This window comes from Mesoplodon densirostris, chromosome 2 (genome assembly GCF_025265405.1).
Source record: "Mesoplodon densirostris isolate mMesDen1 chromosome 2, mMesDen1 primary haplotype, whole genome shotgun sequence".
Lineage (NCBI taxonomy): Eukaryota > Metazoa > Chordata > Mammalia > Artiodactyla > Ziphiidae > Mesoplodon > Mesoplodon densirostris.
In genome coordinates this window covers 84938455-84960979 of record NC_082662.1, presented here as the reverse complement: position 1 = coordinate 84960979, position 22525 = coordinate 84938455, and the positions used below count along the sequence as shown (strand labels likewise).

The window sequence follows — 22525 nt, the reverse complement described above, 5'->3', positions numbered from 1 at the left end:
CTTCTCAGTGGAGAGAACTAGGTGAGATATGCAGGTATATACACAGACATATACACATTTACATCTATACTTCTCTGTCTATCTATACAATGAACAAAACACTCACTAAAACCACTAGTTCCAATCCAGCACCACAGGCTCCCTCTGGTTTTCTGTCTTTCCATATGTTTAACTCCCTTCTGCACAAGTGAGAACCTGGTTTCTGTTGCCCCTGACTCATGTACCTACGTGAGCAGTACACCTGTGTGTAATAAGCCCCCATCTCTGCCCTCACCCTCTCCCCTGTGTGGACACGCTCCTCTCCGTGCTCCAGCCACCCACCATGCACAGGTCCTCCTCATGCTGCTCTGGCTCTGATATCCTGCAACAGATTAGCCCCCTGTAAAGACACCCTCCTGACCCCACTGGGGCTCCAACACCACACACCAGTCCACCTCCGTGGCTGCCCTTCTCACCCTTCTTAGGCTCTCATTCTGCTTGGGACCATTCTGACTTCTCCCTTCCCCGCCTCCATGGCTGCCCACATTTCCCTGTCAAGCCTGCTGGCTTTAGGACTTAATTCTGTACAAAGGGAAGGGAGGAGGTGATGTGAGGCCAAGGATTATACTTTAAGCTTTTCTGAATTCTGGAGACATGCTTAGAAAGTAGAATCAACAGGACTTTGAGATCGATTGGAAGGAGAGAAAGAGAGATCAGGTGGAATTTTATAATTCATTCTTTCAAAAGATACAGACTGTACCCTCCCTCCTGTGTAGGGAGGTGGGGGTGGCATGGGGTAGGAGGACTAAGGACAACTTAACATACGTTCGCTAGCCAAGAAATGTTTAGACGAATAGAATCAGAATCCCAAAACGTAAGTGCTGGAGGAGGCTGGCCCAGCCCTCATTTTGCAGAACAGGAAGCAGAGGTGCAGAGAGGTTAAGTGCCTCCCTCCCTTCTTCTCTCTTCAAGATGAATTACACTGTGAGCGCTGCACTGGTGGTGGGCATCTTCATCGGGTTTCAGAAGAAAGCCTACACTTCTTCAGTCAATCTTCCAGCCCTGGTCGCACTGCTCATGCTGTACGGGTGAGTTGTGTGGGCCATTAGCTGATGTTGCCAAAGGGAAGCCCGGGGAGGAGGCTGCAGTTCAGACAGAAAACCAGGGTCTGCAATGCCAAGGTCAGCTTCCAGCTCCCAGCAGGGTCTGCGGCTGCTGACCAGGAAGCTGTCTGGCTTCTGTCTCCGACTCCACGCACAGAGGGATTCCTGCAGCTCAATCCACTCATCCACTCGGGTACGATGGAGACGCCCCACAGGGCTTGAATCTTAATCTTCCACTCAAACTGTGACCTGACCAAAGTCTGGGAATCTATCACTCCCCACTTCCTCACTCAGCTCTGACTCTCATTCATCTGTGGCCAGTCCATCCATCTCAATGTCTCCTGTACCAGCCAAGGGTTATTTGCACATGGGAGACTGCACCTGAAAAGCTGCTCTGGGTCAGGGCCAGAGGATAACACAGGGATTAAGTCCAGTAGAATTATAGAGCATGCAACTTTATATCCAGGCCCACCACTTACTATGTATGTAACTATGGGCAAGTAATTCACCCCATTTGGGCTTCAGTTTCCTCATCTGTAAAATGGAGATCATGATACCTGGCCCTACCTATTGGGGGCCAGTAGAGTCTTGCCAGAGCAATGGTCTCCATTCATCTCTCTTGGAAATAGAGAATTCAGGAACCAGTGTGACTGACACATCAGCTACAATGAACTATGAGCCTGTTGGGATCTCAGCCCAGCTTTGCTGAGCCAGACTAGAGTGGGAAGAGCACTCCTATGTTCTGTGAGGCTTTATCAGTTACAAAGTACATTCACAGCTTTTGCTTCTTACAAAAACTCCGTGAGGTGGTCAGGAAAGGCATTGTTATCTCCATCCAAAGATGAAGAGCAAAGACCAAGGGAAGAAGTATCTCTTCGGTTTCCCCAGGACTCTCACCAGTTCAAACATACCACCCCATGTGAGAGGGGAATGCATTCTATCTAGGGGTACAGTAGATGGAATGGAAATTGGAACTCCGTCCACTGTGTTGTGTCATTTCACACAGATGGGCAGTCATTCCCATGATGTACCCAGCATCCTTCCTGTTTGATGTCCCCAGCACAGCCTATGTGGCCTTATCTTGTGCTAATCTGTTCATCGGCATCAACAGCAGTGCCATCACCTTCATCTTGGAATTATTTGAGAATAACCGGGTAAGCATGACTTTCTCAGCTTCTCTGTTTGATTATTAGGATACTGGAGAGTGTGATGGTCAAGCAGAGCCAGAGGCAAGCACTGTGTCTGTACAATCTTAGTGTATAAATGAATGTTGCTTCTTCCTTTCCTTTATCCTTCCCTTCTTTCCTTCCTTTCTTTTTTTCTTTAAGCTCCTTGTTCATTTGTGTGCTCTGAGTGTCATGGTTTTCTGAGCCCTTTCTGCAAGTTATAAATGACCTTTCATAATCCTCAGTTTTTAGATCTTCTTACTTCTTCAAGAAGGTTTCCTTGGGGACTTTGGGTGTTAGGTTTTATACACACACACACACACACACACACACACAGAGGTAATGCATTCATGTGATTTCAAAATTTAAAAAGAACAGAAAAGCGTACAATGAAAAGTCTCCTTCCTACTCCTGTTTCCCACTCACCTAGTTCTCTTCTCCAGAGACAACCTTTCATATGAGCTTCTTATGTGTTCTAGAGACATATAAGCAAATACGTATATAACCTTTCTCCCAATTTCTTACATATATTGTAACAGAGTAACATATACTATTGTACATGAAAATTAATCCTGAGGTTAGGGTTAGGAGTAGTGCTGAGTGACTCATTTTTATGAGCCATGAAGTTCAGTTGTCCCATTCACACCCCCAGACTTCTCCTTGCCCAGAAAGAACTGACAAGAGTGAATCCTAAAAACAGTGGTGGTGACTACAGCGTTGTCTTTGCTCCACACTCCCTCTCCCAGTCCCCTGTGTCTGAGCCCTGGCCATGACTGTCCTGGGAACATACCCAGGGATCGGTGGGCTCTCCTATGTGCCTGTGTCCCCAGCACCTCTCTAGCCTTTCCCTCTCTCAGAAGGTCTTTGAAGTTGAGAGGGCTGGTACCAGCCAGAGCATCTACACAGACGTCCTGTGGCCCCTGTCCCCACTCCTGCCTCTGGGCCCTGCTGGGAAGACCCAAAGCAGACCTGCGCTAACCACCCAGTCCAATGGCCTCCTGAGAGCAACGCTTTCCCTGACCTTGTCAGGCTTTCTGTGGCCACTAAACAAGAAGCAAAACCCCATCTGTCCCATGACTGATAAAAAAACGTACCATGTGACAGTCAGACCCCAGAAGGGAGGTGGATGAGAATACAGACTCTGCCAATGGTCAGAGCATCCTGGAAGACTGAAAATGCTGCTCTTCAGAGCTGTTTTTGTCACAGGTTCACAGCTCACTAAGTCTTAAGCGAGCGTGTTACTTCAGAATAATTAAATAGCTTAAAGCAACTCAAAACATCCTCCCTCCTGCGGGCTGCACTCATTTAGCCAACAGTTACTGAGCACACCCCCTCCCCTGCATAAAAAAAAAAAAAAAAAAAAAGCTGGTTTCTTTCACCTAAACTGTGGAATAGGTGCTGCAGAAATTCCCAAGATGCCACAGGAGGCTCCCCAGGTCCCAGAGGCATCCACTAGGTAAGCACCATGTGATGGATGTGCTGATATAAATGAGCGTAGCCCCAGGAACTCCCCTTCCAGTCAGTAAATGACCTGCACACCAAGTTAGGAACTGATATAAACCACGGTACGTGACATTCCATAAGACAGTGTATGGCAGAACATCAAAGGAGCAAGACAGATAAAACACTACTGACCAGAGTGGGCCAAAACAGCTGGACTATGGGGGTCAAGAGGATCTTGGTAGAGGAATTCAGTTTGAGCCTGGCCTGGAATAAGTAGGATTTTATTATCCCATTTAATAAACAATGAGGTACCTACTATGAACACATCATGTGTAAGGTGTTTAGGAAGGACACCAAAATGATTTGGACCCAGTTCCTGTTCTCTGGGGACCACTGACTAGTGCAGAAAATAGGCAGGTAAAAAAATAATTAATCATGGCGATGTGGTAAGTCCTGTAAGAGAGGATTGGATATCTTACCATGGGAATCTGAAAAGGCTTATGAGAGAAGGGGTTATTTAAGCTAGCTTTCTAAAGAAGGGCAGGAATCTGCCAGAGAGCAGGAGGGGAAAGAGCATTCTTTCCAGCTAATAGCAATGGTTAATAGAAGCTGCAAGTGCAAAGGCCTAGAGGCAAAAGAGCATAGTTCCTTCCAGGAGTAGTGGGGTGGGACCGTGGGGAGGGGTAGATAGAAGGAGATGGGGTAACGTAAGCAAAAGTTCGGGGGCTGGAGAGGAAGGAGGTTGTGCAGCAGGGATGGGCCAGAAGAGTGGGTCAGCCTCACCCCCTCGGTGTCCCCTCTGCCTGACCCTGACACTTGAGGCTAAGGCAGCAAGCACCTTCTACCACCTGAAAACAAGTCCCCACAACTCAACCCAGACACCAGGGGAAGTCTCCAGCCGTCTTTTCTGCTGGTGACAATTGCAGACAGCTGTAGCTGTCCTGTGGGGGCTGAGAAGCAGAGTTAGAAGATGCTCAGGGCCCCTCTCCCGTTTGGTACAAGCTAGGCTAAGATATTTCCAGTGACAGAGCCTCAGCCCCCAGTGTGGCTCACAGCTGTACCAAAGGAGAGAGACTTGGGCCACACTCCCAGCAGCTGCCTCTCCTGGTAACAAAAGCCTTAGAGGGTTCCTGTGTGCTGTCAAAGTGAGTCTGCAGCGAAAGCTCCTCAAGCAGGCTGCCGGCTAGAGGCACCTCCTGTGAGTATTCCAAAACTTCCTATCTGCTTGACAAATCCCCCAGTAGCCAGTCTGGCTGCTACGTCTCCTCTGGCTACAGGCCTTCCACTGGTCCTAGTCTGTGAGGGCATCCAGGCCCCACCCCGCTCAGGAGGGGCAGCCAAGCTTGGCCTCCATCACTGACTGTCCTGCTTTTCTGTATTTCAGACACTGCTCAGGCTCAGTGCCGTGCTGAGGAAGCTGCTCCTTATCTTCCCCCACTTCTGCCTGGGCCGGGGCCTCATTGACCTGGCACTGAGCCAGGCTGTGACAGACGTCTATGCCCGGTTTGGTGGGTAGCAGTCACATGGCCCTGGATCCTCCAAGGCCGAGAGGGCTGCAGTGGGAGTTCCTGTAGCCTGGGCTGGGGCTGGGGCCACCTGGTTGGTCTGGGATTTTCTGGACACTAAAAGGAATCAGAGTGCCTCCGTTTCCATGGCTAAGGAGGCTAGGAGGGGTCAAGGGCAGTTCCTACTCTTCCCTGCTCTCACTTGAGGAGCCGGTATGAGACTTGGGTTTGGCTCTGACTTAATCCCTTGCATAAGGCCTAGTCTAGCTGAGCCTAGTGTTGTAACTAGGTCTTTGGGGACAGCTGGGGCAGTTAAGTGGACTTAATTCCTGTCGATTTCCGGTGGCCTCCATCCCCAGGTGAGGAGCACTCTTCAAATCCATTCCAGTGGGACCTGATTGGGAAGAACCTGGTTGCCATGGCAGTAGAAGGGTTCGTGTACTTCCTCCTGACCCTCCTCATCCAGAACCAATTCTTCTTCAGCCTATGGTACGCTCGCGCCACTGCCCTGAGGGTACCAAGGCCAGCTCCTTGTGCCTGTCAGTCAGGGAACTTGATTTCACATCCAAGTGTCATCTCTTTCCTCATGAGCCCCACTCCATAAAGTTTTTTATGCTCTCGAAGCCTGGCTTGTTCTGAATAATACAAGGAGAGGTACATTAAAATAGGCACATGAGAATTTGTTCGTATTTAAAGTTTAAACTTTAAAGTGTTTAAAATACAATGCTATTAATTTCAATCACTAATATTTAATCCCATTCATTTAAGAAACAGATAGTCATATTAAATTGGATCATAGCGCATTGCAAATGATAATGATTCATTGGTATCCAAAGTACTAGGAAATAGATTTATGCATTCATGAGAAAATAGACAAAGCGGGCCCCTATGCTAGTTAGAGATTTGAGAATGGGGACAAGGCAGGGAAGGAAGGGAGTAATATGGGGGTGACATTCGGGGTGAAGGCAGCCAGGTGCAATGTGGAGCGGGTGGGGCAGTGATTGTGCCCCCCTGGTTGGGGAAGAAGGGGGTTCCTGCCAACACTGACCCACCCCAGCTGTGCCGTTCTTCCCATGCTCTTGCCTGAGGCCCTGCATCATTCTGAAGTGGGTGCTCAACTTTCCAGAAGGCAGCCCCCTCTGCAACCCAGGCTGACATTTACTGGGCTCAGCCCAGCGGCCCAGATTGCAAATCACGGGGCACTCAGAAGAAGCTTTCCCTGACAGTGTTTGTCTCTTATCCTCTCATCCTCTCAGGCTGAATGTGCTCACATGTAAATAAAGATTCAGAGGACTTGTCTTTAGGTTTTGATCCACAGGGAATTGAATTGTTGGAAAGAGACTGAATGAGATAATGGGTGTCAGCACACTTAGAATAAAACAACATGGCCAGTACGTGGTTCTAGTGTGGGAAAGACAGTGTGAGGGGTCGCTGTCCACAGAAGCCTCAGCCCTTATAGGACCCCTGCAGCTTTGGCCACATCTTAGGGGGCCTGGGGCGGGAGAGGGGGAGGAGTTATTTACTAAAACAGACTCATTAGCTTCAGACTCTGGTGTCAGCACCATTGAGCATGTCCTGCCGCATTAGGCTGGAAAGAAGACCAGAGAAGTCTTCCACAGTCTCTGGCTTCAAGAAGACAGCCATGCCCATACTGAGAAGCAACCAGGAAAAGAGAGGAAGGAGAGGGAGGAAGAAGAGGTGCTCTTGGTAGAGGACATGCCTGCCTGTGGGGAGTTCAGGATGTCCGTGAAAGGAGAGAGTGAGGGGGGTGAGAGATGGGCCTGGAGAGGAGGGCAGAGCCAGGTGGTGAAATGCCCCCCACCTTGGTGAGGACCTAGAATTTAAGGCTGAGGGCAGCAGAAAGCTGTTGGGGTGTTTTGCTCAGGGGAATGACATGATCTGCCGGGGTTAGAAGGGGAGAGACCAGACAGGAGCCCGCTTTGGCACCCATGCGTGAGACAGTGGTAACCTGAAAAGGAATGGGGGTATTAGGAGATGGAGTAAAAGAAGTTGATTGGATAAATAGTAGCAAGTCTGTTAGACAGTACTTAGTAATGAACTGGATATGGCCAGGGAGGAAGGAAGGAAAACATGGAGGTCAAGGTGCTCAGGGAGGGTTTCAGAGAAGACGCTGTGCTTTTAAGGACGAGGAGGATTCTGCTCCGCAGGGCAGGAGAATGAGAACACTGAGCCACTGGCGATGCCTGCGGGGGCTCGAGCTGGGAAAGGCTAACGTGGGCTGGGGACCATGGGTAGATCAAATGGTTGGCGGAGGCGTTAGTCCAAGAGATAAATGGGAGAGCGGGTGGGAAGAGTAGGTGGAGCCTGACTGCAGGGCTCTGGGATTTCAGCTGAGGAGTTAGGGCTTTAACGTACAGCTGATGGAGGACTATGGCTGGGGTCATGAGATAACCTGATGGACTAAAAGAAGTGGGAGGCTTGGGCACTAGTAACTATCATTTGCTGAGTGCTTGCCATAGATGAAGGGTTTTTTCATGATAACAGCTCTCAGGTTAGGAGCCTTGCCTCTGTGCCAGACACTGTGCCAAGTGCATCTCCACCACAATCCCATGAGGCACACACTCTTACCAGCCCCTCCCTATCTTATGGTTGAGGGAGGTGAGGTTTGGAGGGGTTCGGTGACATGCCCAGAGTCACGTGGGAAGGCCAGGACTGGAGCCCAGGGCAGACTCTGGACTCGAGCACTTGCCCTCTCTGCCTAATGCTCTCCTGTGGGGAGTCCTTTTGAGAGTTCAAGCCTGCAGGGGTGGAAGGCCAGGCTGGGGCAGAAGCCAGGGAATGGGAAGAATGTCAGAGGAAAAGAACGGTGCCAAGGATGCTGTACACCAGCCCACTCTGTCTTCTTTTCTTCATCTAGGACTACCGAGCCTGCTAAGGAGCCTATCATAGATGAAGATGATGATGTGGCCAAAGAAAGACAAAGAATTATTAGTGGAGGAAATAAAACTGATATCTTAAGGCTAAATGAACTAACCAAGGTAAGGGAATAGTTGCCAGCATGTTAGTTTGGAGGTGCCAGTTGGACCAGGGATGGCACCACGTTGTAATTTGCCTTCTGTAGAATAAGCAATATGCTTATCCAAGCAATTCCTTTCCCTAATTTTATGTGAGGTTATAAAACCTCTGTATCATAACTTGTGTTCCAAGAACACTCAATGCACTTTCCCTAGTGTTCATCTTGGGCACGGACACAGGACCTCAGTGACAGCCACTGCAACTGAGCCCCGCTAATCTTCCTCCGTTCCATTTCCGCACAGGGGGTCAGCTTCGAGACTCAGTGCTCGCAGCACCTCTCTGCACATTCGTGTCAAAATGTAACCTTCGCCTAAACCATCCTTTGCTCTCTTACCCTCCCTACTTAACCCTCTCTTAGTCCTCAGTTCACTTTCTCTGGATCTTACAGATTTATTCAGGCAGCTCCAGCCCAGCGGTGGACAGGCTGTGTGTGGGAGTCCGACCTGGAGAGGTGGGTACTGTGTAGGCCACATGTGAAAGGGCCTCAGAAAATCAGCTCCTATGCATGTCTCTGGTCTCCTCTCAAGCAGAGCTGGCCAGTAGACATAAAACATGTGCCACCATAGGTCAGGTCATTCTGATTTTCTAGTAGCCACAGGAAAAAAGTAAAAGCAGGTGAAATTAATCTTAATCATTAATTTTATCTAATGTATCTGAAATAGTATCACTTCAACATGTAATTCGTATAAAACATTATTTATGAGATATTTTACATTCTTTTTTGTTATTGTTCTAAGTCTTCAAAATCTAGTGTGTGTTTTACCTTATAGCACACGTAGATACATTTCAAGTGCTCAGTAGCCACTGTCAAGGAGGAAAACTTCTCCTTTCTACTACCCTCTTAGATTCTGGGGCTGGGGTTCTGTTAACTGGCCTGATCAAAGGCCGGTTAACAAGAGAAAAACAAAGAGAAGTTTGTTAGCATGTGTACCGTACATACACAGGGGAGAGGACTACCCCAAAGGGGTGGTTAGAACTTGGGCTTATGTAGCATCTTAGCAAAGGAACAATACATTTTTAGGGAAGTTGCAAGACAAAGGAAAGGGACTTATAGTTTCTAGGGTGGCAAATTGTAGGAAGGCAAGTATATGGGTAACTAATGGTAGATTAAAGGCTAGTTATTAACGTTTGTTATATAGATTCCTCTGGTTTCATCTCCAAGCTGGTAAGAGTCTAAAGTTGTCTCCAGTGGTTAAATTTTGTCCATCTTGGTAGAGAGACAAGGGAAACACCTTGTAAATTTATGTCCTGCTTTGAAGCAAATAGGGTGGGGAGGGCAGAGAGCTTTTCTTATATCTGCTTCTTCTCATTTGCCTTCGGCTCAAAAGCATCCTTATGCCAAAGTGGCACATTCTGCTGCCTTACACCGTACATGGCTAGTGACCTCCACAAAGGCAGCACAGGCCTAAAATGCCTCCCCCCACCCCACACACTTGCCCCAGGGCCTGACACTCCAGACCTTCCTGTGTGTTCTCCCTCAGTGCTTTGGCCTCCTGGGAGTGAATGGAGCTGGCAAAACAACCACATTCAAGATGCTCACTGGGGACAGCACAGTGACGTCAGGTGATGCCACTGTCGCAGGCAAGAGGTGAGTGTCCTGCTCATCCTGTCTCAGGGTGTCTCTCCCAGGTCCTAAGCCACGTCCTTGTCCCACCATAGGAAGGGTAAGCATTGACCCTGTATCTGAGGGTGACTCTGCGAGTCTGAAAGACATGTGCAGAAGGGTGGACCTCCCAGAGGACGTGGTCCAAAAAGTCTAAGACATAGACTCTCTGGAAAATTTAATTGAATTGTGATTGTTAAAGAGATTCCTCTGTTAGCATGAATTCTAGGAAAGCTCTGAGAAGCACCAAATCAGTGGTTCTTAGTCTTTTGTGGTTCATAAACATCTCACCCTTTGATCATCCGATGAACACACGTACCTTCTTCCTATAAAAATACACCATTGTTTCCCATTACCTCTCTTCCTACGTTCTTTGCATTTTGGGGAATTTACTGAGCCCTGAAGCACATTTATGACCCTACAGGAACTCCTAGACCCCAGGTTAAGAACCTCTGTGATGACACATCCTTTCTCTCGGTTGAGTTTCTAGATGGGGGATGGTTTGGGGCCCTCAGAGGCCTTATTCTGCATTGGCTATTTCTGTGTCAACACTTGGCTTTGCAGGCCAAGTTTCCTCTATAAAGGGAAAACTGGCATGTGCCCTTGGATTCTGGGAGGGTGCCTGCTGCTCTCTGAAATAAGGAGGATGGAAACAGACTGGTCATCCACAGGACAGTACAGAGAACATGAGCCTGCACTTGTCTGCCTCTTTCCAGGCTTCCCCTTGAACAGCAGAGCTCACACACATTAGATGTGCCCAGAGAAACTCTCTGTCCCGGTTTATGGGTGGAGTTAGGCACTGCTGATATCTAACCAACTTCTGCTTGACTAGGGAAAGCCATCCTCAATATGGCCCAATGCTCCCTGGGTAGGGAGAGTCCTAAGCATTCTTCACTGGCTCAAATAGGATGAATTTGGTTCCCCAGCCATCCCTGTTGGGTCTAGAGCAAAGGGAATGGCAGAGGTGGAGCCATGGCTGGGTCTATCTCATCTTCAGATCTAGCTTAGCCAAGCAAATGACTTCATGATGGTAACAAAGGGAAAAGGGCAGGGAGTGGAGGGCAGGGGGATGTAATAGGTTTTACCATGAGACATCAAGTTATAGTCCAAGTGAGACACGGATGCCCAGAAGGTAAAACCAAGACAGAAGCTAGAAAGAACGTATAGGTTTAAGACACAGGATTCAGCTTCTTCAGTGGAGTAGTTCCTATGAATTTGGTGACGTACCCTCCTTGCTTCTCTGGGTGGTTTTAATTGGCCCAGCCATACCTAAGTAGTTTTTGTCATAGTGGGGAACTACATGGCCTCTCTCTGTCCCATCCTGTCGCATACTGTTGCATCCATCCTTTATTCACAGACCCTAAGCTATAAGAGAAGGGGGAAAGAAATTAGACCAGTGTATGGACAGTTTATTTTTTCATCAAGGCAATATATTTTCTAGCAGGAGAGAATATATTGGTCAAAGGGAGTTGATAGACTCAGTTCATTCCATTTCTTCTTCTCTTCTGCCAGCCTCTTGCTCTAGGTGGTGATCTGATCGGTTCCTCTTTCACTGACTGTATCTCTGCCACTAAACACAAATGGAGAAATTTACTTCCATTGGAAAGCACACGTCTTCTCTAGCGACTTTCCAAATATTTGAAAGGGATCAAAAACCACTAGTCATTTTCTTAAATTTGATCTTCCCTTTGTTTTTAAGAGGTGAACCAATCCAAAAGCATAGCTGTCTTTGGGTAGCAGGTATTCAGTTTATCCTAGACAGGGAAATGGGAGAATCTGACTGGATTCAAAGCTCAGAACTCCTGGAGTTTATCAGTTTCTAACCAAACAGCCCCTGCTCTGATTGCTAAATGTCATGCACATTTCTAAAGCAAAATGGGAGAAGAGAAGAGGCAGCTTTCTTATCTTATTGGCAGAAACTCCTCCAGCCCTAGATCTCTGGTCACCCACTTTGTGAAGGAAACCTGCTAACTGCTTTTTCTTCTTTCAGTATTTTAACCAATATTTCTGACGTCCATCAAAGTATGGGCTACTGTCCTCAGTTTGATGCAATTGATGACCAGCTTACAGGGCGAGAACATCTTTACCTTTATGCCCGGCTTCGAGGTGTACCAGCAGAGAAAATCAAGAGGGTAAATAAACATGGTTTGTTATGGCTACTCGCGAACCTGTTTTATGAGAATGCGTTTATTTAGAGATGGGAAAGCTGGAGCACGCTATCCATTTATTCATTCAACAAATGCTCAACTGAGTGTCTGCTACATGTCAAGTACTGTTCTGGAAAACAAGGGTATAGCAGTGAACAAAACAGATTTAAAAAAGTCCTGCCCTAATATCTAACAAAACGATATAAACATTTACCCTTTGATCCAGTACAAAATGCATATGCACAAGGTTATTCACTGCATTTTACTCATAAAATATGGGAAACTAGCTAAATATTCAGATATAGGAAATTGGCTGAATAATTTGTGATAAATACATACAATAAGGTCTTATGCAGCTGTAAAAAAAAAAAACAAAAGCAAAGAAAATCTCTGTGAACTGATATGGAGTTCTTTCTAGGAGATATAGTTAAGTGAAAAAAGCAAAGTGCAAAAGAGAACATGTAGAATGCTAATTTTTAGTGTAAGAAAGTAGGAAAAATAAGAAAGCATAATTATGTCTGCTTATCTTTACAAATAAAAATATAGGAAGGATAAACTGGAAAACAATAAATGTAGTAGTCAGCAAGAGGGAAATGGGAGAAAATAACACTTCTCTCTGGGTATTTTTTTTTGTATAGTTTAAACTTTTAGAAGCATGTTAATGTTCTACATATTCAAAAAAATAAAACTAAATCAGTAAGAATGCAAAAGAGGTAAAAATGAAAACAGAAAGTAAATCCTAACACTGAAAGCAAACTAAAACAAATTAATCCAATTTTATTTCAAATGAATGTAATAATCATACAGGAGGAGAGGAAAAGAACTAATACAAATAACTGATGATACAATACTTGACAGTATATCCTCAGTCTTGGGCAGTTGGAGCAGAAAGAAAGAGCTACAAGCAAATTATGAGCTCTTTTTAGTTGATTTGTTTCTTATAGTGGCATGGGAAAAGCAATTCTGAAACAATTTTACATGTTTTATAGGACTAAGTAAATGAATAAATGCGTTTATGTTGTTTGGAGCCAGAGTTCTCAATGTGGAAGACGAGACATACAAATATGAAAAGGGGGAAAGTAAGAAAGAATCCTGTAAGGATGGATTGGAATTGGAGCTATTACTGTGAACTCATGAAAATAGTTGTGTGCTTATGTTTGTGCATGCATGCCATATGTGCTCATGTATATTGTACCTATGTGTACATAGGTATGTGCGTGTGTGTGTATGTTTGTGTGTGCATATATCTGTCCTCTGAAAAGGCCAAGAAGCAAAAATACCCCAGTAAAAATGAGTATATCTAAGTGTCCAGATTTTGATCTCTAATACCATTCCCCACTAAAAGGAATTATGACTCTTCAGACAACTGACAAATTCCAGGGCTGAGAAACCATAGGTAAAATGAGCTCAGAACATCTTATTATGTCAGGAAGTAAAGAGTGCTTTAAAAAAAAATGATAGAGGTATGTCATAAGTGCACAGGAGCCATCTTGAAGGGCCTCCCAATGGCCAAATGTGGGACTATTTAAGCATCAACATAATTAAATACCATGACAATTATAAAACATTGGAGGAAAAGTAGGGATTTATAACTCCATATTGTTAAGTAGATAAGTAAATAATCAGGAGAGAAGGGGTGGTCCTTGCCTACAGTCAAATGCTGAGAGCCAGCTAGTTAGTATACAGGAAGTTGCAGAGCTCAAAAATCATTTTGCAAGGATCAGAGTAAAGACTGGGTTGTGACAAGATTTGTGGTTGCTGAGTCTAGGGGAAATTTTTTATGAAAAGCAAGATATTTTTATGGCTTAAAAGTATCTCCCACAGATTGCTTATTGGTTGTGAGGGGGAAGCCTGATAATCTTACAGTGGAGAAATTAGACAACACTTTAACTGGGTGCTCAAAACCACCATCAGCACTGAGGGTCAGATGGACATCCCATACCCCTAGATGTGATACCCTGAGAAGGACACAACTTCACCTACAGAATATTCTGATTGGGATGCATAACCTGAACCTTATCATGAGGAAACATTTGACAAGATCTAGAGAAACATTCTATTAATATATATATATATGTATGTATATATATATGTATATATGGGTTGTATTCTTAAAAATTATCAAAGTCATAAAAGACACGGAATGGCAGAGAAATCCTATGGAGATGTTCCTGATCACAGGAGGCTAAGTAGACACAGTGACTGAGTAATGTACCCTACACTGCAGCCTGTACTGGAGAGAAAATAGTTCTGGAAAGGACATTACTGAGTGAATTGGCAAAATCAGACTGTGAAGGGTAATAATCTAGATAAAAGTATCATGACAATATTAAATTTACTGACAATCATAACTGTACTGTGGTTATGTAAGAGGATGTCCCTATACTTAGGAAATAGACACTGAAGTATTTAGGAATGAAGGGCCAAGTATAACTGACCCTCAGATGAGTCTGAAAACATTGTGTGTGTGTGTGTGTGTGTGTGTGTGTGTTTGTATTTTTGTGTGTGTAAGAGAAGGAGAGAGAAAAATAGAGACTAAGAGTCTATGAGTGTTATTTGCACTATTCTTATTCTTACACGATTCTGTCAGTTGGGGACTATTCCAAATAAAAAGTAAAAAATGGAGCTTATATTCTAGTGGGAGGGACAGACACTAAAAAGATAAACAAGTAAAATATACAATACATTTGAGAGTAAAAAGTTCTTAGGGGAAAAATAAAGCAAGGAAGAATTGTGGGGTATGCACTTTTAGGTAGGGTGGCCCAGGGACAGCTTCACAGAGGAAGTGACTTCTGGGTGAAGACCTGAGTGAACCATGTGGATATCTAGGGGAAGAACATTCCAGGTAGAGGTGCAGAAGGCAGAGGCATGGTGGGCCTGTCTCCAAGGGACCTCCCTAACTTTCCTTCTGTGCACATGCACGTGCACACACGCACACACGGTATTCTCTATCATAGTTTACTGTTGAGTTCCCTCAAAGCGCTGTTACAATCTGTCATTATTCTGTGTATTTTGGTTGTCTGTCACCACCCCCTGCCATCTGTGAGTACAGCAGCAATGGCCATGTTCACCATTATTCTTTAGCACCCTTCTATGCCTGGTTCATAGAAGGTGCTCAATAAGTATATATTAGATGCACACACAAGACTGCAAGTGTGACTGTGATGAGGGGTGATATCAACAGGTCTGGGACCCACCATCTTCTTAAACAGACCCTAGGACTCTTCCTCTTCTACTCCTAGCCATAGTCCAGGACACTGGGTGAGAAGCATTGTCCTACTCTTGTAAAGCTGAAGGCCATTTCTCAGGGGGCTACACCCAACGAGTGTGGAGCAGACCAAACCACACGGAGATCTAAGGCCCACAGTGGAAAGGAGACATCTGGCCCTTGAAGGCCACGAGCCACCCCCTGAGCCAGCAGGTGGTCCTTTTTCAGCCTAGCTGGGTCTGTCATCCTGAAGGTGTGCGATCTGGGAGCCCAAGACTTTGAGTTGGTGGAGGTTTGGGGTGTTTGCTTATTTGTTTATCCCAAATGGGATTTCTTTCTCTTCCCTAGGTGACAAACCGGAGTATTCAGAGCTTGGGCCTGTCTCTCTACGCAGACTGCCTGGCCGGCACCTACAGCGCAGGCAATAAGCGGAAACTCTCCACAGCCATTGCACTGATAGGCTGCCCACTGCTGGTGCTACTGGTGAGCACCACCGGGACCACCAAAGGGCTTGCAAGAGCTGAGTGCTGCATCTCTGTTGTTGGGTCAGCAGATTTAGAAAACGCAGCGGGCTGTTTTTGTCTGGGTTGTTGCCTATTCTGCACGTTTTGAGCATATCAGCCCAGTGTTTGGTTCACAGCTCTTGTGGGGAGATAGAGTCACAACACATTCTTACTGTGAGTTCCTGGGAAGACTCTTGGGGGCTGCAGGCTCTAGCAGGGAAGTTCAACCCCTCTGTAGAATGTCAGGGACTGGTCAAAAATTTTTACTTCCTGACGAGGCCTGTTTGGGGTCCTAACTGGACAGGTGCACTGGCCTGGAGCAACAGCTCATGTGGTTCTCACCAAAGCTGGACCAGGCCTGAGGGCCCCATACCCATGTAGTCTGGGGTTTATGAAGGCATGGATCACAGGCCTTGGAAGGACCCTGAAAATCACCTGAGCTATCTTCCTGCCTCCTTGCAAACATATACAGAGAATTTTTTCCTTTTTTTAAGATAACTCTATAATTGCCTTAATCAACCTTAACCCATTCACAGGCTGAAACGGGTCTAGAGGTGCGCATGATGTTTCTTCACGGTCCTGATTCACCTCCCGCCTTCCATGCCCTGTGCTGGCTTCCCCGGGTCTTGCCCCACAGGGGAGTGAATTTGTGTTTTGTCTGCCAGAGAGCAGAGCTGCTCAGAGGGAGTCAGCCAAGGAGGGTGCCGGAACCAGCCCCCTGTCCTCTCTGCCTCCCCACAGGATGAGCCCACCACAGGCATGGACCCCCAGGCACGCCGCATGCTGTGGAACACCATCATGGGCATCATCAGAGAAGGGAGAGCCGTGGTCCTCACTTCCCACAGGCAAGAGATTTCCCAGGGACTGGGGTGGAGCAGGTGGGCAATGGAGTCCAGTCCTCCCAGCCCTCACCTGCTCTCCCCCGCCCCCAGCATGGAAGAGTGCGAGGCCCTGTGTACCCGGCTTGCCATCATGGCGAAGGGCACCTTTCAGTGTCTGGGCACCATTCAGCACCTCAAGTACAAGTAAGGATATGGTGGGGATTGCCTTTATTACCTTGTGGGGAGAAAGGGGCAGTCAACCAGGCCCTGTGCTCTCTACTAACATGTGGGGGAGTCCTGCTGCCCCCTCATCCCATGGGCAGCGGTGTCTGGGCCTCATTCTGCAGCAGTAGATGGAGAAAGCTGTTGTGCTGAATGTAACTCCTCTCTGTTGAGCTAACTGCCTATGGCTGAAGGCTCACCAAGTCTCCAGATGGGGATTATGATCGGGGCAAATGCAGAGCCCGGTTGGGATGAGGGAGGGTCACTACCACTGCCTAATTATCCCACCACTTAGCCCAACAGATCCAGAATCCATGACCCATTTAATAAGAGTCCACAACCACGGTAGGAATGATTCAGAGACCAAAGGGCCCGAGCAATCAGTGTTCCTTTCTGCCATGTCATATGCTTTTGAATTTGAGAAATGACCATGTATTATATGACAAACCAGCAACGCCAGTAATCTTCAGCAGGATTATCCCGTCCCTGTAAGTTGTAGACTGCTGTAAATAATGTGTTATTAATAACAGTTTGTGTGCCAAAGCCGACAATCACTTAAAATAAGATTTTATTAAGAATGTCATGCTCCTTTGCCTTCTGATACGCTTTATAAACTATGAAGGGTGGACTTATAGTTATCACTCATTTATCAGAGATAAATGAGAGCCCAGGACAGAAAAGTCACCATGCCCGTTGGTGAAAGGAAGAGAACCTAACTCACCTCATCTACACCGAGACGCTTCATCTCCATGTATCCAGGAGAGTGTCTTGCACGATACACATCATGCTTCATACACATCATACAGATAAGTGGTTGAGAGGAAGGTCTAGTAGATTAGCTGCATTTGGGCACTTGACCCATGATATCTTGAGCAACTACAGCTTGCACACTACACAGATATCTAGGGGGACTTCAGCATGTGAGGTCACCAGACCCATGTCAGCAACTTACAGTGGCCACCTGCTGGAGACATGGTTGCTCCTTACTCCTTTCCCTCTCAGTCCTCAATATCCCCATGGGAGAGCACGTGAGAGGGAATGTTCCCATGTGGAGGATGGTCAATTTTCCGGAGCTGAAAGGTAAAGGCATTTTATTGTAAAGGGGAACGATCCTGGATCATGGAGAGAGCACTGAAGTAAGTATACCCTGGTGTAAGTGTGAAGGGAAGCCAGCTAGCCATGCATTCACTCTGGTGGACCATTCTTTATCCACAGGTGGGTGACCTGGTGAGGGGAGAAGGGAAGCACCGATGGCCCTGGCCCTGGCACCTCCATTTGTTCTGGAAGCTTCCTCAGGGAAGAGCTGCCTTCCCAAACTTTGCTCCCACCAAACCAGTCTCTTAAAGGGCCGGGCAGTCTTTCCACCACCGAGTAAGCACTGGGCAGCCTGTGATCTCAGCACAGGGCTCAGACCACACTTGACTTCAGCAAGTATGTTAAAGGGCAAGGAGCAGGGAACATTCATGTCTCCAACAGGTGGACACAGGAAGCTGTGACACACGTCTGGAGACCCACTTCACCACACAAGGCATTTAGACCTCTAAAAACTAGTATCAAACCACTTCTCCAGGAACCATCATGGCCCTTTTAATCCTAGTTTTAAACATGTACACTAGGTCTATAGTACATGCCTTTAATCCCCAATATTTTTCATGAGTCTAGTCCTCATTTCAGGATTTCCTTAGACCCAACTGCTAACAGGCCTGTACCACACTGCCATGTGCTTCCCTCAGGTTTGGAGATGGCTACATCGTCACAATGAAAATCAAATCCCCGAAGGACGACTTGCTTCCCGACCTGGGTCCTGTGGAGCAGTTCTTCCAGGGGAACTTCCCAGGCAGCGTGCAGAGGGAGAGGCACTACAACATGCTGCAGTTCCAGGTCTCCTCCTCCTCCCTGGCCAGGATCTTCCGGCTGCTCGTCTCCCACAAGGACAGCCTGCTCATCGAGGAGTATTCAGTCACGCAGACCACGCTGGACCAGGCAAGGCCGAGAGGGCGCCACATGCAGAGCGGGGCCGGGCAGAGGCTGGGCTGGAATCCACACGAGAGCAAGGCAGGACATGCCCAAGTGCCAACACTCTAGTCTCTCTGTCCATTAGGGCAAAACTTGGAATATCAGAAATTGTCTTCTAACAATATTTCAGCCATCAGCAGACTTCACGGACCTTTTTACAGCATCCTTCCCAACAACTCTAGGACATTATTTCTCCTTCCTGGTTTGTGGTGGTGGCCATTTTTTTTCTTTTCAAATCAACTTTACTAATGCTTAATTTAAATACAATAGAAAGCACCCACTTAAAGTGTACAGTTCAGTGAGTTTTGATAAATATGTGCCATGTGTCACGTTTTTTAAAGTGATCGTTTTTTATTGTGGTAAAAAATATAAATATATATATATATATATATATCATAATTAACCTTTTTTTTTTCTTTTTTTTTTTTTGTGGTACACGGGCCTCTCACTGTTGGGGCCTCTCCCGTTGTGGAGCACAGGCTCCAGACGCACAGGTTCAGCGGCCATGGCTCACCGGCCCAGCCGCTCCGCGGCATGTGGGATCTTCCCGGACCAGGGCACAAACCCGTGTCACCTGCATCGGCAGGCGGACTCTCAACCACTGTGCCACCAGGGAAGCCCATAATTAACCATTTTTAAGTGGCATTACACTTCAGTGGCATTAAGTATTGATAGATTCACATTGTTGTGCAACCATCACCACCATCCATCTCCAGAAATTTTTCATCTTCCCAGACTGAAACTCTGTATTCATCAAGCAATAACTCCCCAGTAACCACTCCCCCAGCCACTGGTAACCACCGTTCTACTTTCTGTTGACTACTCCACGTACCTCATATAAGTGGAATCATACGATATTTGTTCTTTTGTGCCTAGCTTATTTCGGTTGACATAATGTCCTCAAGGTAAATCCACATGGTAGCATGTGTTAGAATATCCTTTCTTTTTAAAGTTGAATACTATTCAGTTGCGTGTATATGCCATGTTTTGTTTATCCATTCATCCATATGGACATTTGTTTCTGGGTTTTATTGGGGTTTTTTGTTAAATAAACACCCTTAAAGACTATTCAGTAAAGCAGTGGAAATAGGCAAGTCTCTGTTTACCCTTTGAGAAGCTTCTTATCAGCATAAGCAGGTGGAGGCAGGGACAGGCACACTGAAGAGAGAAGAGAAAAGTGGAGAGATCAGCTCCTGTTCTCCTGGCTTGGGATATTTTAGTTATTCCTTTAGAGTTTCAGGAGGACACCGGTAGCTGAGAATCTGCCTTGCCTTGTTGACCTTTTAATCCTCCTGTGGGCACTCCTTTGGCTTAGCTCACAATTCCAAGAAAAAGCCCTGTGCCCTGGGCAGGGCACAAGCTGCTCCAGCAGGGCTGTAGTTAACTGGGGAAACCAGAAAGCAAAGTGGGTGGGTGGGTGGGTGGAGGGTGCCATTTTCTGGAAACATCTACCTACTCTTGCTCTTCCCCTGCCTCCAGGTGTTTGTGAACTTTGCTAAGCAGCAGACTGAAACTCATGACCTCCCTTTGCACCCTCGAGCTGCTGGAGCCCGTCGACAGGCCAAGGTACCCCTACTACCCCTTCCCCATCCCCTGCTTGAGGCAGATTCTCGGCTCAGGGACCCAACTGGTCCACTGGGCCTGTGGGGCCCCAAGGCCCAGATATGCCTCCTGCAGAGAGCCCCGCCCATACCAGGCCACCACCGCCTCCCTGCCTCTCCTCACCTGTCCTGTGCTGCAGGACTTTTCAATCGGTAGTTCTGTAGTTTCCTTTTATAATCAGGAAACCTTTGGGTGGTATAGGAGAGTATTTTTGAAAAGAACTTTCCTGCATAGTTTTGCTTACAGCAAAAAAGCACTTGGATTTTGGAAATAAGCAGGGAAGATAGGAGAGAATATTAAAAGATTTCAGTTGTTGGGATACTTGACATATATGTCTGATCATATGTTTGAGTTTCAAAGGAAGGAAATTAACTGGCACTCATTTCAGTGGTGGACTCGTTTGGTTAGAGCAAGACTTGTTGTCTGTTTTGTGAAGAGGGCTCTTTGTTCTTTATCAAAATTATCAAGATGATGAAGGAAGAAACAACAGAAGGTATGCATCCTGGCCTCTGATAACTCTCAGGGTAGGTGCCTCCAGGTTCCTGCCCTGACACAGCGCCCCATGTAAGGAGCACATTAATCCTAGTTCCCCAGAAAGAGAACAAGAGAGATCTGGAGAAAGTTCTGGAGGAGGTGCCAGGATCCAGGTGCCTTGGCCTAAGCTTGGGATGTTAAAGGGTCCAATTAACTCAGCCATCCTCTCCTGACTTATCTGGAGAGTAAATCAAATAAAAGCAAAGCATTTTCCCAATAAACAAAGAATGCAAAGCCTTATTTCCCATGAAGTTCTGATTCCTCCCACCAGTTTCTTGATTGCAAGAAAAACCAAGTATAGGTAATGACTGAAACACTCCTTTCCAAGGCACAGCTTGGGATGAATTTTTCCCCTTTCTCTTGACCAGTGGAGACCTAATGGCTACTTAGCAAAGCTGACTTTGCCCAGAAATGCCTAAGTAAAGGCACCAGGGAAAGTGAGTTTTGCTGAGATTTTCCAGCCACTCTTTCTAATTTATAGATCTTATAGTTGCTGTTTACTCCAGTAGAAAATTATTCTTTGAAAGCTGCTTGCAGTTACAAATGCTTTTTATAACTCAGAATACATAATTAGGTTACAAAAGTGTTTCCTAGAGCTACAAATGGTCTCCGCACCCCAACCTGGCATATGCCCTCTTAAAGGGCTAATACTAGGTCATCTCTGGGCCCGACAAGGGGCACTCACAGGCTATGATCTGCAGCACTTAATTCCAAACTTTCCCCCCTTATTGGATGTGACCATTTTTCTGTTTTGTCTGTCACATTTTAGCATACAAATATTAGAAACCTACTACAACACATTTATTAAATTGGTATCTTTCTATAATAAATTTGTGATTCAGAACCTAATTGTGACTCTGACACACCACCCTTATAAAGGTTTGCAGAAATCCTCCTGCATAGCATTGCACATAAATAAATGTCATGAAACAAACAGTAATGTTTTTGTTTACATTATCCCACTTTAAAACAATTTTCCTCCGTAGGAAGTGGACAAAGGGAATTCTGCACCTCAAGGATGACCTAAATGGTGACTTCTGGGCTTTTGAGAGAGTAAGAACATGATAACTTTCTTGGGCTAAGAAACAAACCAAAAGGCACCATAGGAAATCGTACAGAGGGCGTAGCTGATGTGCATGTCAGCATGTAACGCATGGGGCAGGGGTGGGGTAGGGGTGTGGGCATGAGTCTTTAAAACGTCTGGATTGTAGAATCAGAAGGACCTGCAGGATCATTGGCTCCAACCTTTACAGACAAGGAAACAAGCATAAACTGTAAGCTTGGGTGATCTGATAGACTTCAGTGCCCTCAGCTGAGCTTCCTTCAGAAATTGACTGACAGCTATTTGACTTAAAATCTAAAAGCCATCGCACAACCTCTCCAGAAAACTGAGATGAGAAGAGTCCATCTGATGTCCTTCTACACTGCTTGTGTTTCCACTGCAGCTGGAAAGGAACTCTGGGCAGCTGGAAGTGCAGGAGCCTTTGCCATATGGTCGTTCAATCAGACCAGCCAGCATAAGTAATCCCTTGGCAGCAGAAACAAACACATGTGAGGCACACAGCGAATTCCAAATGGGGGCTCTTTTAGAAGGAAACCAGAACTGACTTGCTCACCTGGAACACCTGATGGTGAAA

General features: G+C 46.3%; 1 protein-coding gene across 1 annotated transcript in view; it reads left to right on the top strand.

Moving 5' to 3' along the window:
• The window catches only part of ABCA4 (ATP binding cassette subfamily A member 4), a 128569-nt gene extending 106449 nt beyond the window's left edge, over positions 1 to 22120 (top strand). Inside the window, exons 37-51 of the mRNA XM_060085375.1 lie at positions 952 to 1067; positions 2089 to 2236; positions 5076 to 5199; positions 5556 to 5685; positions 8075 to 8195; positions 8621 to 8683; positions 9714 to 9820; positions 11826 to 11967; positions 15539 to 15673; positions 16435 to 16538; positions 16626 to 16718; positions 18470 to 18719; positions 20232 to 20318; positions 21875 to 21941; positions 22100 to 22120. Coding sequence (XP_059941358.1) covers positions 952 to 1067; positions 2089 to 2236; positions 5076 to 5199; positions 5556 to 5685; positions 8075 to 8195; positions 8621 to 8683; positions 9714 to 9820; positions 11826 to 11967; positions 15539 to 15673; positions 16435 to 16538; positions 16626 to 16718; positions 18470 to 18719; positions 20232 to 20318; positions 21875 to 21910 — 1656 coding nt within the window. The 3' untranslated portion in view covers positions 21911 to 21941; positions 22100 to 22120. The remainder of the gene's footprint in view (positions 1 to 951; positions 1068 to 2088; positions 2237 to 5075; positions 5200 to 5555; positions 5686 to 8074; positions 8196 to 8620; positions 8684 to 9713; positions 9821 to 11825; positions 11968 to 15538; positions 15674 to 16434; positions 16539 to 16625; positions 16719 to 18469; positions 18720 to 20231; positions 20319 to 21874; positions 21942 to 22099) is intronic.
• The last annotated feature ends 405 nt before the right edge of the window (positions 22121 to 22525 follow it).